We start from the raw sequence: 17,307 nt of genomic DNA on the forward strand, positions 1-17,307 counted from the left end.
ATACTATAAGAATAATCACTGATCTACACCAATAAGCCAGCACATTAAAACTTTTTTAAAAATTAAGTGTTACTATAAAAACTAGTTAGAAACATGCAATTACAGAACAATAATCAACACCTCTCGACCAATCAGATTCGATAATGAAACAGCACTTTGGTATAACAGGACAATTCCCCCTTAGGTTACCTTTTTTCCACTTTAAGCAATACCAGGTCTCAGAAATGTTCATCAATCCCTCGTGTAGTTCTTCTCTTATGCAGTGCAAACTTCATTTCCCATCAGACTCCTAATAAGGCGGAGCTTTTTCCCCGTCACTCCTGAACATCTCGTCAACCATTGGCTCTTAGACGTCACGTGATTCGATGTAAAAATGGCGTCTCCGAATGGAGGTAAAATTTAATTCCTCTCAACCGACTAATTTGTCTGCTGTCGATGTTTAAATGTCATGTGAAGGGTTCAGTACGTGTAGTGGTGTGTGTGAGAATTCAGACGCCTTCTTCCTTTGTGTATAATGAGTTTAACAGCTTTACACTAACGCTATATTTACTTTTCAGATCGTCAGCTAGCGCCTGTTTATCGTTCTCTAGTAGCCTCCTGTTAGCAAACTAGACGATAACCCATGTATTTATGCTAGCTAGTTAGCAGGCTAGTCAGTACAGATATTTACCTGACATGAAGGACCAAGAGATCCGCCTGCTATATAACTGACACCAGACTCTGTTGTGTTCAGTATTAACACCGATAACTAACTACATACCAAGATTATACTCGCTATTTAAACAGTATTATGGTAGTCGACATGGCTAGCTACCAAAGGCGTTTGTGTGTATGTATGTGTATATAGATAGATAGATAGATAGATAGATAGATAGATTCAACAATGATTGTTGTCAAGGGGAAAGTAGCTAATGCAGGCTTTAAAATCGCCAGGTGACGCAACGGGCTAATTTGCATATTCATTTAAGCGTCTGGATCATTTGCATATCAAAAGGTGTTATGCAGGGAAGTAAGAATTTCTGAATATAGAACAAAAGATAATGCAGTATAATTCTTGTGTGTATGTTTATCTTATCATATATATATATATATATATATATATATATATATATATATATATATATATATATAAAAAAAATCTCATAAAATTTGGTCACAGAACTACAAACCAAATGTTTGTATTTCCAAAGCAGTCAAACCATTCAAACATACTATTTATGCAATTTCTTTAATATACTCTAAGCTTAAAAAGCAGTGGTTAGTGAGTAGTTGGGAAATAAACATGAAGGAAATTAATGAAATGACTTCATGTTATTATTTAATGTCCCCAAGAACAGAGTTTAAAATGAAGACTGTGGGTGGAACAAACAGTGGTGGTCAGTGATTGGTTGTTGGAAAACAATGGTTATTAGTGATTGGTTGGAGAGAACATGAGCTTGCGCAAGCTCAGCTCAGTCAGGGGTTTACATAACTGGTGGTGAGTTGACTGGACCTGCAATAATAATAATAATAATAGTGAATCCTTTACTATATTTTACGCTTCTATGATATTGGCATTGTACTGATAAATTAATTAAAAGTTTCTGCTCTTTGTCGTAGCTGAAGACTTTGAGTCGTCATTGCTGAGTTTTGAAAAGCTTGATCGAGCTTCACCTGACCTCTGGCCAGAGAAATGTAAGTTTTATATTATAATTTTAAAGAATTTTTTTTTAATATTTAATATTCATTTACAAAGTGTGTGATTGATAGAGTGCATCGTTACACTGTTTTCTCTTATTTAATATTTGTCCTTTGTTTTTGGAAACAGTGCCAGGGGTGTCAGAATTTGCTGCCTCGTTTAAAAATGTAAGTATTGTACACATCATATGTTCATTATCTTGAACTTATTTGGTGTGATCAGGAGAAGAATAATTTTATCTTATTTTTTATTTTCCAGCCAATAACGGATTCTCCACCTAAGTGGATGGCAGAATTGGAGTCAGAAGACATTGAGATGTTAAAAGGTTTTGTTGTGTGCATGCTTAACCAAACTACAAATACGTGTTAAAACTCTGACTGTGATCTTGTAATAATTAGATCATCATTTGGTTGTTCAGAGCAGTTTATTTTCCATTTAACTAAGCTACTCTTTTGTTATTGTCACAGAGCTGGGAAGTCTGACCACAGCTAACCTGATGGAAAAAGTTAAAGGGCTGCAGAATTTGGCATATCAGCTGGGCTTGGAAGAGTGTAAGTAAAACTATAAGCCACTGTGCGCCTCAAGAGCCGATGGCACTTTAAATCCCAATCACGTTAAACACATCTGTAATGTAAAGCTTGAGCTTCATAGAAATCCACTGAAATCTGTGCGCTCTGCACATTCTTTGAAACATCCTAATATCAGAGCTGTAATGACTGTGAAACCTGTAGCCACATAGCAAAGTGCTTGTAAAGTAATGATACATGGGGTTCACCTGAAATAGGAAGTTTATTTCATTATATGTTAATGTCCTGCTTTATATCTCATGCGGAATTTTTATTGATCAGTGTGATAATTACAACTGGGCCAAACGTCTGCTGTCCGCTTCAGGTTTCATTGACATGGTTGTGTATTTTTGGCAATAGTTTATAGGTAGAAATGAAGTGCAACTCCACATGATGTGCATTGAATGCTTTTATATTATGCTAGTGGCTCTTTTGTCCTCTAGGTGGTGCTGTTAAACTAAAATAAAAAAAGTAAAAATATCGCTTCACTGTTACTCAGAATGTGAACTGTCCAATCCTACAGCCTCTTATACAGTATAGACAGTGTATGTTCATTATGGCATTATTCTTTATAGACATCATTTATAATTTATGATTGACAGCTGCTGTTCTCTGCTGCAGTACGATGCTTATTTATCAGTCGAATGTTAAGGTAAAATGGTTATAGATCTATAGCTATGCTCCATCTCTCAAATCTCTACTGTCCACTATTTCAGGTAATGAAAAATACATCAAAGAATCAAATAACTTGATAATTATGGTTTTGAAATCCTGATGCTTCAAAGGAATGAAATTAAATGAACCCAGGAAAATGTGGAGTAAATCTAAATAAGTAAATGTATAGCATTTGACCTGCTTTATATACATCTATATATAAAGAAAATGCTCTTAAATTGTGTGTGTGGTGTGTGTATGTGTGTGTGTGGGGGGGACTTCCTGGGCTTTTGCTGTATTAAAATAGCTGGATATAAAATCAGCTGACAGATTTTCTATAGATGGATTAGACTTTGTAGATGTCAGTTGTTTAGCTTGGTATTTATTGGTAACTGTTTATTAAGTGGCTGTCAGAATGCTTTCAGAAGTCATATGCAGATCGAGCAGGTGTGTGGATGCTTGAGCTGGTCGAACATGATCAGTGACGGGTTACTGATTTCCTCAACATGTAAAATGATCCTGATCATTTTTATAGACAGAATTAGCATAGATGCATGTCTGAACCATGGCCATCTCTATAGAATAGTCAGAATTTGTCTGCATTCGTGCATTCAGGGATTAGATAATGTTTGATGGTTTTGATATTACAGAATTAATTTAATTTGTGGACAATTTCCAATTCAGATGCATTAAGGCGCATCGTTCGTGTGTAGCCTGAGCTTCCCAAATGCAGAATTTGGTGGGTGATTCCTATTCATTTAATATAAGTGATGCTTCTGAAGGATTTGAGCGAGGACAGTTTGTTTAAATTTGTTTCTCAGCCAAACACATAGCGTTGAAAGCTCAGTGATGATCTGAGGGCATAAAGAGCTAGACCTTCAAGTGAGCTCAGTGCTGTTTTGTAAAATTCCATCTGATGGCTATGATTAGAGTATGCCCATTCATTTGGGGATTATGTCTAATCTAAATATCACGGTAATTGTAATTCTGGGTGCATGGTGGTAATAAAATGATGTTAGTTCGGTTTTATAATTGTTATTGTTTATGCTTAACAAGCTACTGGCAGCTAGCTAGTGGACTTTTATATGATCATCAGCCATCCTGTAAAAAAAGAATATAAACTATATAATATATAAAAATGTTACTCCATCTTAGATTTTGCTTCGCAGCATATAAACATACCCCACATGTTGTCAGTTGATCTCAGTCTGGTGGGATTTAAAGCTCATCATATCAACACTTCATGTCCATAAACCACTCCACTACCTGCCCTGAGCTCTATAGCACCCTGTGTAGTGTTTCTGGAATAACAAGTCACATATAAACCCTTCATGTTCACTAAAACACAGCACTATACCCTACACACTGGCCAATGAGCATTCCCATGATTATGATTATCGAACTAGGGCGTGAGACTGGACATCACAGCTGTAGACCTTTCTCACAAACACGGTGTCGTCATATATGCTGAGAAACACCGCAAGCAGCAAATAGCTAGTTCCATTTAGTTAACTACTTGTTTGAGATGATTGCCTGGCTCAGTTGCTAATAAACACAAGATCAGGAAATTAGTATGTGCAGGGCACAGGAACGGCTGTGTAATTGTGATGTCTAACAGGACAAGCTTCCACACACAATTCTGGAGTTTCTGAGTTTCTCAAAAACATTTTGCCAGACAACAGAAGTTTGAACTGTCCACTCAGATTGAGAGGGTATGGCTCCATGTTTTTGCCATTTATTGCTAGTGCTTTTTGAGTAGTCCGGTTCTTTGAAATGCTTTCTACAGACACACTTTTTGCCTCTTAGAATGCTGTCCCTCATCCCAGCAAATGGCGCAAAGCAATTTTCTGCTCAAAAGCACATCAGCGGTACAGTTGTTTGCTTGAAATATTTGTGCATTTAGGGACGGTGCAGGAATTGTGAGCTGTATTTATATCTCAGTGAAAGTTTTGCAACACTACTACTTTGTAAATGTAGAAATTTGAGGGAAAAAAAGAGAGATATATGTAGTGGAAGTGGTCACATGTACTGTATACAATCCGACACCTGCTTACAGTATAGAAGGGTTTCTTTCTTTTCATTCATTTCTGTCCTGTTAAAATAATAAAGATGGCAATAACCCTGTGAAAAACTATTGAAGCTTTACATAATCTTTTTCTCATTTTCCCAGCAGTTTCAGGCTTTTCTTAAAGTTCCCATATAAATAGACAGAGCACTTGTGGGCTGTTGGTCCATTTTAAATAAATTAAATTTGTTTTAGAAACAAATTACAGCCATAAGATTTTTTTAAATTTAAAGTTATTAAGACATTATTAAACTTTTATTGAAACTAATGTCTTTTATTGTTTATGAACAAAAAGCACATGCTGGATGCAATTCATTGCTAACAATTACTTTGTACTTTGTACTCCAGGATGAGGATTTTATTGTGAAAGAGCTCTAATAATTCTTTGGATATTTTTGGATCTGTTATTATATCTCATTTATTAATCTCAACCACTTTGTATCAGTTGTAATTTGCATATCTCCAATAATGTACATGAAGTCCACTTGATTGTCCACCTTCAGCAAGTACAAAATTGTGATTATCATTTTTGTTCCCAGTGACTTCAACCAGCAATGACCTTTAACGTGGTGTGATTTAATTTTCTTCATTTTCGCAGCTGTCGGGAAAGCCTTGTAAATCTCAGTTACTTTTTCTTCACGTTTCTTTCACTCAGCGGCGTCTTTAAATTGAGCCAGGGAAGGGCGGAGTAGGACATGTGGGGCGGGGGGCTTGTGCCAGGACGATTTACTGTGCCACGCTGGCCATTAAAGTCCTGAGCTGGTTAATGGGGATGCGTAATCAGGCAGTGAAAACTCACCCTTGAAGCCTCTGGCTGGAGGACACACAAGTGGCTTAGATTTAATGGAGTTGCAGTCCTTTAAAGTGAAATGTTTCAGAAGTGCTGATTTTGCATTTTTGATTTCTTCCTTGTTCTGGCTAACATGCATCTAAGAAGGATTTAATAATTGCTATTTAGATTGCTAATTTGGTTCACTAGACATTTTCAAATTTTTAGTAAATAATTGTTAGTAATTTTTAAAAAAAAATGTTTGGATATGGTAAGGACAATACAGCACAAGCAAGTATAATTGTGCCTCATTGTACTGCGTGTGCAAACATGTGGTCATATTTTTGTAAGCATGAGAATGAGGCGTGTGCCAGATCCACCTCCTTGGGGACTCACACCCCTCCTCTGTTAACTGTGTGACGCCGAGTAGCAGTGGTCTCTGAGGAGCTGACGCGTGCCCAGCCTTCCTTCCCCCTTCCAGTCCCCATCTGCTCCAGGCCATGATAAATACTGCTGTCTGAGCGTGCTCATCAGGACCCTCCAGTCCCACAGGGCTACTCACTACACTGATAAGTGCTGTTATTGAAGGTAATTGAAAAGAGAGTGGCCCTTTGGGACAGATAGGTCTCAGGCAACGCTGATGATACTACTAATGCCTGCTGTTACAAATGGTGGCGTGATGTAACATGTTTGTTTCCTCTATGACAGATGTTCAGGAGGCAGGATTTTAATTTAGGAAAATGTCTTTTAAATATTGTGTTATGGAATTTTGGGAAGTCTTTTACTCAGCTTTGTTACGATTTATGAAGAAGACATAAATATAATATGTTCCTTTTTTCAGATAAGATTGTCTTCTTTCCATGAGTAATGGTCCATTCCGATGCAATGTGATGAAATTCTATTAGATCCGAAGCAAGCAAAGGCTGAAGGCAAATAAAGTCTTTGAATCAAAGTCAGATAAACGGTATTAGTTCACCAAAGAAATCTGCTAAATCCATAAAAAGTAACACACTCGACACTAAAACCAGCATCTTGTAGCTGCTCTGCTATCAGGAGTGAAGCTGCAGGGTCACACCTGTCCAACACTAATAGCCCCAGCGTTCAATGCCCCCTCCTTCAGATCAATCTCAGCTCTATTAAGTGCACCGTAGCACTGTAATGATTGGACGAACGCTACGGCATCGTAGTAATGGGCTTCCATCAATCCATCAGAGACACCTGACCGCAGGGCCAGCAGTTATGAAGTGTTGTCAGAATGACAGGCTGTGCTGGGTGAAAGCTCTCCTCTATCTATCCACTCACCCTTCCTCCTCTGCACTCTCTGGCCTTTTCATGCCACTGTGCCGTATCGTGCAGATAACAAAATGCAGAAAGGGCTGATGTCACAGCCTCTCCTCAGTGTGTCAAGCTGAAACAAACCTGATCTAGGCAAATAGGGAAAAGCCAGTGTGTTTAGCTTTGAATGATGCTTATCTCTGACTAATCTAGAGTTGCACAAATGATGGCAGAAGCATGGCCCAACTTCATATAATCCAGTAATTATTTTCTAGTGCCTTGGTACATTTTACCTTGGTGCATAGTATATAGCTGACTTTACAGCTAAACTGGCTCAAGAGAGAGGAAGAGGAAACGCAAGCAGCTGCCTCTCCCTCTCCCTCCTCCGTCCTCCCCACTGCCTCCATCAACAGATCGGAAATGACACCTCATTTCCATAGGTGCATTAGGAATTCATTGGATTTTCTTTCCCAGCTAATCATAGTGTCTGTGCAAAAACCTTTTAAGGTTTTTAATGAATGAATTTTGACTGATTGCCTATTAATAAGGAGACCTCATGGACAGGGATAGGGTGTTTTGTGTGTGTGTGAGAGGGAGAGACTGTGTGTGTGTGTGTGAGAGGGAGAGAGAGAGACAGGGGAAAAAGAGACAGAAGGGGTGTGTGAGAGAGGGAGAGAGAGACTGTGTGTGTGTGTGTGCACATGCCTGCCTGTGTGTAATGATTCGTGGTGTAGAGAACAGGCGGGAGGGGTGAGGAGCTCTCGGCTGGGACATTAAGAGGAAGCGGTGGCTCCCTTGGGAAATCACTCTCCATGTCTGCATCTTAAATATCCCTGTGAAGTATCAATAAGTGGGTAATTGAATTTTGAGCCCAAACATGAGCGTCAGGTGTATGTATTTCGAAGCGGGGGACATGTGGGTGTGGGTTAATGTGCATGCATGTGTGTGAGTGTGTCCGTGTGTGTGTCCTCGGCGTTCCGCCTTTCTCCCATGGGAATCAGGCAGTGAATATGGATGTTAAATCTATTAAATAAAGATTACGCCTTGTAATAGCCGAGTGGCAGTTTGAGATGTGCAACAGGGGTGCAATTGGTGTGTTTGACTCTTAATGAAAGTGATTTGGGGCAATCTGATCTAAACAGGATTTTCAGCTCAGTCCAGGGACTCATTTTCTCTTCTGGGTTTAAAAGGATCCATCTTGTTGCTATTGCTATCCTCGCATTAATCAGCCAAAGCTCATAAGATGGAAGAAAGGAGTATCCATGTCACACCCTGCTGTTTACGCAGGCATCCTCAAAAGGATTGGAACGGTGCCAATCTCGATTCTGCTTATGTCACATTTGTTAGTTTATTTTCCGCTCAGAACTTACAAGATATAGACAAAAATACTCATTGTGGAAAATGAACAGTGCTCGGTTCATGGTGAAAAGGAAGCTAATGTTGCAGTGCACTTTCCATTGTTGTCCACATTTGTGTGTGTGTGTGTCTCTCTCTCTCTCCCTCTCCCTCTCTCTCTCTCTCTCTCCCTCTCTCTCTCATATATATATATATATATATATATATATATATATATATATATATATATATATATATATATATATATATATATGAGAGAGATAGATAGATAGATGAGAGAGATAGATAGATAGATAGATAGATAGATAGATGTAAATATATGTAGATAGATGGACAAACAAAATTTCGTTTGAATTATGTAGATATAAAAGTGTATGCTCAATCATACAGTGCTAATGTGGACAACTATTTATCTATTTATTATTTTTAAACATGGTGTGTGTAGATGGCCTCAGAAATCTGCCTTAGCTCTGATTACCGTTAAATAGAAGCGCTGAAATCCACAGTATGTAATTTCCAATGGATGTTGAGTCAAAGAAGTTGCTGATTAACTAAGTACAGAATTAGTAATTGACCTTTCTAATCAACTAAACAAATCTCTAACTCCTGCTAATCAGTATTGATTGTGCGTGTGTGTGTGCGTGCGTGTGTGTGTGTGTGTGTGTGTGCGTGCGTGTGTGCTCTCATGTGTGCTGCACTTGCGTATGGGCACGTGCCAAAAGAAGAAGGTGGCTAGCTTGCTGGACCCTCTTTTAATCTAACCCACTCAATGCAAATCATTTCCTTTCTGCTCTGACGGGACCGGAGGATAAATGGAAATCTAATTAATGAGTGGATCAGAGGGTTGCTCTCTGGTGGCAAGGTCTCCAGGGAGAGAGCTGAGCCAGATAGGCTTCTGTATTGTTTTGGACAGAAAATGAGTGAGAGATTGTAAGGGTCCAAAAGAGCTAAGGATGAAATTGTTAGTTTAGCAATGATGAGGGCTTTCCCCTATTTGAGACCTCTCCACAAACCACTGGCCCATTTAATGAGCTGTTGACTGGACCATCATGGACACTTTAATGGGGATTAAGATACACAGCGACTTGGGGAAAATGACACGACTAATCTCTGCTGATTAAGAATTTGTCTATATCTATAAATGGATTTATTACTGTTTGGCTCTTTGGTAACACAGTGAGCTGATTTCGTAATATTCTAAAATGGTGTGTGTGTGAATTTTGTTAATCGTGTTTAGTTGGTGAAATTCATTGTAAAACATTATCAAATTTGTTACAATTGTTGGTTAAATGAAGCATAAATGTTATGCTAAACCTATGCTAAAGCACAAAACTTCAACTTTAGCATAAACTTTTCAAAACAAGCTGTAGTCCTAGCTGCTTGTTCAAATGTTTGGTTAAGAGCTTGTTTTGATTATGGTTATGTTATAGTTTGGTGTTGCTAGAGCACCAAGCTCCATGAGTACAAGCTCATAGCCGTGTTCTTATAAGTGGGTGGGATTGATGACGCTTCACGTTATTATTTAAGGAAATGAATCATCATCTTGGTTATTTGAATATCTTTTGTGAATGTTGACTGTATGTTGATAAGATGGATATTAGAGTTAACATGTCAGCTAAATCCTAGTTATCCTTTAATCTGTTTTATCTTAAGAATTATTTTGTACATATTGAAATATTGTACTCCAATTCTTGACTGCAAATATACATTAACTCCCTCTCAGGTCGTCTGCCATTTCAGAGCCAACAGATTTGCATCACCTTCACTGGCCACATTTATAAACTCTGTATTTTTCTCTTAAGCTGTAATTGCAGGTCAAATTACTTCCTTTTATTCCTTCTCATTTTGATGGTTTCATTCATGACTGCAGCCCTGTTTGACCAGCCTTGCTTCTGATTACTTTGTTTTGTGTTATTTGAAGAGACAGTACCAAGCAAAGTTAATCAGTCTGCATCCAATTACCATCATGTTTAACCCAATGATTGACAATTCAGGGTGTCGCTACTGACACAAACTCCCGGCATTATTATTCCACGTGGGCCGCTTCATCTAAATGACAATTTGCTACACTATACTATTAGCCAAAATCTGGCACGTCGCCTTTACTCTCAATGCTGTGTTACTGTGCATCAGTCCTTCTGTCACAACAGAGCTGTTAAATCACCTTCACCTTTGAGTAGTGCCAAATATGTCTCATATCTGTATATACTTTTGGCCTCCTCTGGAGTATATACTGACTATCCTTCATATGTCTGAGCAAATGCAAATCCCATTTCAGTACAAGGTGACATGGTATAGGGCGATGCATTTACATTTATTCATTTAGAAGACGCTTTTATTAAAAAAAAGATTTACAAATGTGCAAATACAAGCAGAGGACAATAATTTTTAATGCTAACCCACTTCATGAAGTGCACAGAGTAGAGATGTAAGAGCTAGAGGAAGTGCAAGGTGTTAATTAGGGGTTAGTTACGTAGCTAGTTTTTGAAGACGGTGCCGATACAGGGTGGCAGTAAAATAGTATGACACAAAACAGTACTAATACAATATAGTTTCAGTGCACTGTTAAAATTTAGTCAAGGAAAAAAGTCCATATGGTCTGTTGGTGTATTTTCTATATAAAGGATTGAACAAATATTATGGGTTTATTTCTTAAAATGTATCATAGCTTGGTACACAGTTATTGACTTCTGATTGCCACAAACCTATTGGGATGGCAGTGTCAGATCTCCACTTCATTGCAGTGTGCTTATTGGTAATCAGTATCAGTAAGTTACCCAATAAACAAATCTCAGGATCCACTGGGGAGACGATTCTGTGTATATCATATATAATGCGGCACACTTTTTGTCAGAACACACAAACCATAGGGGCCAGCACAGGTGGAGTGCAAAGACGTTCTTTCATCTGTAGCACATCTGAAGCGAATGGGTGAAATATTTTTTGTTGAACTGATGCAATGAAATTATGAACTCATTTCCTTTAAATTTCTCCATCGATACTAATACCCAGGTCCTGTTCCCATCTGTTTTTACATTGGTCTAATACGAGTAGCAGTTTAATTGTCATAAGAGAAGCGTATGTTCTACACATTGCCTTTAGATTGGTGTGTTTGACTTTTGTTTAACTGTAAACTACATGTTCTACTTTGACACTGCCAGAAACACCAATTGCATGTGAATGAGTTTCAGTAACACACTGCATGACTGTTTCTCAGAACTGAATGTTTAAGAAAAAGCCTCCTAAATATAAGATGAGTATGGTTCATTAAATTGCTGCAGTATGGTTTGGCCTGTTTTGAGAGGTTTTAGTTTATAATTTTTTACATCTGTGTTGTATTGTGTATCATTGCTAAACTAATGCTGCTGGAGGTGCCTTTGGTAGGTAAGTTATAGAGTTCCAGGCTCAAGTCAAAGCTACCAGACTTTAATAGGCCGGCCCCAAGCCCTACACGTACAATCAACCACAAGTCCTACGCAAAGTATTTATTGAATTTTGAGTTTTGAGTCAAAGACACCTTCATCTCTGTACTTTATAGATAGATCGCTTATTCAGTACAAATCAGTTATAATTGCTACAGATGTCCATACTTAACAGAAATTTTCCAGTGTCCACAAAAGTTTGGTCATATGGCATACAGTATGCCCAGAAAAATGATCTTGTCTGAACAGTGCTTTAGACTTCCTGAGCCGCCCAGAGAGTTGATGTTCTCAGTGATTATTACATAAAACAAAGCAGCTGGAGTTATCTGGTAGCGGGAGCCCGTTTTTTTTTTTTTGTTTTGTTTGTTTGTTTGTTTTTTTGTTTTTTTCCCCCTCATGAAAAAGACACTGTATTTCTGTGATTGCATCTATTCGTCAGTTTTCAGTTCTAACTGGCATTGTGGTGCTCTGACTGACTTACAAATTTGATTTATTTATTTAAATTTAATTTCTATTTCATTTCTTTCCAGCCAGAGAAATGACGAGAGGGAAATTCCTTAACATCCTGGAGAGGCCGAAAAAATGAAGACAGAGAGAGCCTGATTGTGTTTGGACCTATATCAAGAGACTTTGTAGCAAAATAACAGTGCCAAGTTCTGTGACCTGTAAAAGCTTAGCTGGATAAATTTATTTATATACAGAGTTACCAGTTTATTAGGAAAAAATGCTGGTATCAACCATGATATCAGGCAATCCTACCATTTTAGGTACCATTTAACTGCCATCTGCCCATTCGACTGGGAAAGACCACAGTAGGACCACTGCTGGCTAGGTTTCATTCAACTGGGGAAGCATTTTCAGCACAGCACTGACAGTGAGCTTGTAGTAGGGTAGTGTGTGTGTGTGTGCGCGCTGGTGTGTAAAAGGTGCAGCAGTAATTCTGGGGTTTCTCAATATCACTGCTGGAATAAGACAAAAAAAACTGCAGATAAACAAAAAATTCTATAACTGTATACTTACAACCAGCTAGTGTGTCTAATAAAAGTGGCTGGTAAAAAAAAGTGTTTAAATACACAATCAGTACGGGTACTGCCTGGCACTCGTACCAACACAACACGTGCTGACATGTCGGCAGTCCACTGCCCATGTTCTATCTGGTCTTACAGAGGTTCTTTACTATTGGAGGTTTAACAACAGATAAGATATAATTATTTACCCAGGTAGTGACCTTATATGGTAGGTGTACCTGATAAAATGGCTGAGTAACGGGCATGGTGAACTGATGCAAGTTCCTATACATGTATTATGTGTAATATATTTTTTGATTGTTTTTTTTTTCTTCTTTAATTAAATGCCTTGTTTGTTTGTCTGTTCTACGTTTAATTCCAAACTAAATTACTCTTGTTTTATTTCTGGTTAACACTATTTTAAAAATAAAAATTCTTTAATTATTGAGTTCAAAACTGCTTAAACATTTGCTATAACTGCCATAGCTTGTTTTTTTACTGCCATTTATTCTGTTATTTACAAAATGTTATAATAGTAAGATGTACTAAAGTATCCGATGACCCTCCTAAAAAAAAATAACTTTCTCAAAACTAGGGCAGTTTAAGCAGCACCGTCAAAACATTTTTAATTGGGGCAATAACTTCATGCCTTTGCCGCTCCACAGAGTTGTCCCATTAGGATCCACACTAGTGTGAGGCCATTTCTCCTGTTTAATGTGAATTGGAAGTTTTGAGGCCCCCGACACAAAACATTGAGTAAAAATAATATTACTCATTGTCATCTATGTTAATGAGATTTGACATAATTACTAGGGCCATTTCTTCTCTAATTAGCACACTTCCAGGGACAGTGGAGCGAGTGGTCTCATGGAAAAGGAAATCAGACAGGCATGCTGAATGCGAAACAAAGAATGCTTCGGCCAGTGTAATTAGGTGAGACAATGGGCAGGGCTGTTATTGGCTGTAGATGTCGAAGAGGCTTCAGCTATGGTTGGGGTCCTCCTGCTCCTTCCAACTTGAATAACTGAGCCTCTTCCCCTCCCTAATACACCCCTGATCCTTTATGCATTTGAGTCTGTTGCTACTGACAGAGCACCACCATCTAACTAGGGCATTTAATTCAGATTTATCCAACAACAACTTTTTTCCTGTCACTTTTTCAATAATTTTGTTAAGCTCTGCTCTAAATAGTTAAAAGATCTTTTTTTTCCCTGACATTTAAGGTACTTGAAATGCAATTAGTGACCACTTCAATAGGAACACCTGCTAATTCATGCAGTCAGCCAGTCATAATAATGCTACATAAAATCCTACAGATACAGGTCAAAAGCTTCAAGGGAAATATGATGTCTGTGATGATGGCATTGTTGTCTGTGTTAGGCGGGTTGTGTATTTCAGAAACTGCTGATCTGGGATTTACACAACAATCTCTAGGCTTTAAAAATAACTTCTGCTTCAAGGTTTGAGTATTTTCTCTCACCATGGTTGTAAAGAGTAGTAAAGAGTTATAGTTATGTAATAACTATAATTTAATAGTAAATAGTTATTTGAATAGAATTTTTTCCCCCGTACTATTTTGTGTAAACTTATCTGTGAAAATGGTTTGTGATATTCTCAATCCATGCCAAACAACCATGTCAAAGTCACTGAGATCACATTTTCTTTCCTCCTTCTGACAGCTCTTGGCCTGTACATGCGTGATTTTATGCATTGTGATAAAGACATGAATGTACAAATGGTAGGTGGTTGGTGAATATGTTTAGTTATTTATCTTTTCTACCAGTGTTGTCATGTCATATTAATGATAAATTAGTAAATTCTATTAAATTCATTCTAAACCATTTTTGTTATAGTAAGTGTCTGAGGGAGAGATTTGCACTTGTTGATTTTAATTTCACTGTCACACCAGCAGATGCAATGAGCCATGTGTGTAAAGCACTGAGACACCACGCCAAGTATGCTGTGGTTCACACAGTGGCCTCCGGCACTAGTAGCCAGCTATCAACAGGGTGTTGTTCAGACAGCCGCTTTAAAATCTGACTCGTTCCCCACAGAGTGGTTGTCTCCTGAAGGGGGGAAAACCCAGAAATCCCAGCAGAGCAACAAATCCGCTGCCCTGACCTCACTGAGCCCCTGTGCCCTGACAAACGTCAATCCAATGTGCCCTCAGGCCTTTAATTAGCTGTCAATTAGTGCAAATTAATCAACTCCTTGCCTAATTAAGCAATGCCGACAGGCAGCTTCCAAAAACGCCATTGTGGAAGCACCATGAGAAAACTGAAGCTAGAAAACTCTCTCTGCTTTGTGGGGTCATAATACCCCTGATAGCACACATAGGGGAAGGGGGGAGCTCTTCGCTGAGTATTTGTTTTTTTCCTACCGACTCAGCACAAGGTATCTGCTGCTCTATCTATTGTCAGATAAGACTGTATAAGGCACTAAAGGTGCCAACTTTTGGTTATTGGTTGTAAGGACCTCTAGGATACTTATAAGCACTTTAACATGAGGACTCCGCTGTGAGACTTTTTAATCAATTATCCATTGTCGAACAATTTTCAGAATCTCACCTAGAGAGAGAGAGCTGTGCTCGAAGTGAAATCTTTTCAACAATCTTATTCTTTTACAGTGTACTATGTCTTTTGCCAGGGAACAGAGTATAAAAGTACAAAATACATCCTTTAAAACAATTCATCACTTCTAATAGGCCTGTGAGCCAAATGTAGACAAATGGCTTAGAGACCCAATCTCTCATTTAGATTGCCTGACATGAGCATATCAGCCTCTAGCAATCTGTGTATAGGGGTTGGGCTAATGCAGCGCTCTGTCCCTAACCACAGCCCACATCAAGCTTGTTACCTTCTAGTGACCTTCCCCATGAGTGAACATTCTTTCCCTACTCAGAAAGAAAAATAGCTGTCAACTGTTTCAAAATATGCTCGTAAACATGATTGGTATGCGATGCGTTGTCTGCTACTGCTGAGGATTATTCCAACAGTCAAAGTCTGCATTCATGTGCTATGGACAAGGCTCCATTTTGCTTGTCTTCATATTTTATCCATATTCCCAGCAGAGGCTTGTGCACTTGTGCAAAGCAGAATAAATTTTAATTATTGTCTCAACATTTAATGATTGGCCTTACAAAAACTCCTTTGCATGTGCAGCTCAAAAATAAACTTCATGCTGCAGTGCTTTATGAACAGGCAAAACATTGGGAACAAAACTAGCAAATTATGCAACAGCTGTTTGCCTTTTAATCTGCAAGCCATCAGAACTTGCAGCCTTTGATAGGCTACCCTATCTTCACGAATGACTGAACTAAATCTTTCCATAATCTGCAGTTTTATCAGTCTGTCCTCTTATGCATGCAAATCAGGAAGTGCCCATTTCCCTGTGTGGATGGTTTATCAAAATCTGTGAGGCTTTTTCACCCATTTACAATAAGCAGTAAAGCCCAGGCCAGATTAGGACAGAAGTGTGTCTGTAATTGACAGCAGCCTGAATTAATATATAGCTTTAACTCGACTAGATGGTGTGGCAGTAGCATATCAGCAGAACATTGATTTCTTCATTAACTACAATAAAATTTTTATTTAAAAGCTTCTAATTAGTTGACACGGCCCCCATGTAATTATAGATTTAACATCTTGCTTGTTCCTTTTTTTTAAGCCTAATTAATAGCCAGACACGTGAAATTTACACACGCTGTTTTTAGTCATGTCGTGGACTTCATTTGTAGTACATATGTTTTCATGTTCATGTAATGACTTAGATATGGCGAGTGGGGTCATTTTCCCTAAATGATTTTCTGAAACGAATCAATCTTGTTTTGCGTTAATGGACGTTCCTTAATATTTTATACTGGTTTTATCCGCACATGCATACTGTAAATGTTTATTTGCTCATTTTTATAATTGTGGTTTTAAGTTAGTTTAACTGATTTCCAACATTTTTTAACTTACAACACAAACAGTATATTTGTGAGATGTATATATCTTATAAACTACTCCATCAATTCATGTGTTTACACCTACTTTTTAATTACTGTAGAATTAAATGGCCACCTCTACTAATTATCCTGGCGACATGCCAGTTAAGAATTAGCATGGCCTGCTAATGTCCCATATGGTCAAAAATCACAGCTTTTCTGTGGTGTTTTCCCTTTTAAGCTGATTAGCTCCAGATGTTTACACATTATCTATATTTGTAACTAATAAACAGGTCGCCCTACACACTAATACCACCAACCTTATACAAAATGTCCTTAGTTTGGTTCTTCACCTGCACACGCCATTTTTATTATTAGGCGGGAAAGCGCCTTGGCGCATCTCTCGCGGGATTTTACGCGACTTGAGCGCTTGGATACGCTCAGCCACGCGTCTTGCGCATTGCTCCTCCGCCGTCACACACGACTCCTGACATTTATTTATGCATCAGCACATGGCACTTTGATAAGATTCATGTTATCTCGGTCTCCATCAACGTCTCGCTGCTCATTTCCATAAATTATCTTCTAGT

At 38.3% G+C, this 17,307-nt stretch overlaps 1 protein-coding gene across 1 annotated transcript; it reads left to right on the top strand.

Moving 5' to 3' along the window:
• Positions 1-264: 264 nt before the first annotated feature.
• lin52 (lin-52 DREAM MuvB core complex component) lies at positions 265-16,564 on the top strand. Its single transcript, XM_060880132.1, has 6 exons — positions 265-392; positions 1,600-1,674; positions 1,808-1,845; positions 1,937-2,003; positions 2,146-2,229; positions 12,316-16,564. Exons 1-6 carry the CDS (start codon positions 374-376, stop codon positions 12,369-12,371), a joined length of 339 nt encoding a protein of 112 aa, XP_060736115.1. The 5' UTR covers positions 265-373; the 3' UTR covers positions 12,372-16,564.
• Positions 16,565-17,307: the final 743 nt, after the last annotated feature.

Source organism: Tachysurus vachellii, chromosome 10, assembly GCF_030014155.1.
Source record: "Tachysurus vachellii isolate PV-2020 chromosome 10, HZAU_Pvac_v1, whole genome shotgun sequence".
Taxonomy (NCBI): domain Eukaryota; kingdom Metazoa; phylum Chordata; class Actinopteri; order Siluriformes; family Bagridae; genus Tachysurus; species Tachysurus vachellii.

Excerpts from the sequence above, each read along its gene's own strand:
- lin52 (XM_060880132.1), top strand. Across the intron at positions 1,675-1,807 it reads TGACCTCTGGCCAGAGAAAT|TGCCAGGGGTGTCAGAATTT; the intron begins GTAAGTTTTATA and ends TTTTGGAAACAG. Across the intron at positions 1,846-1,936 it reads TTGCTGCCTCGTTTAAAAAT|CCAATAACGGATTCTCCACC; the intron begins GTAAGTATTGTA and ends TTTATTTTCCAG.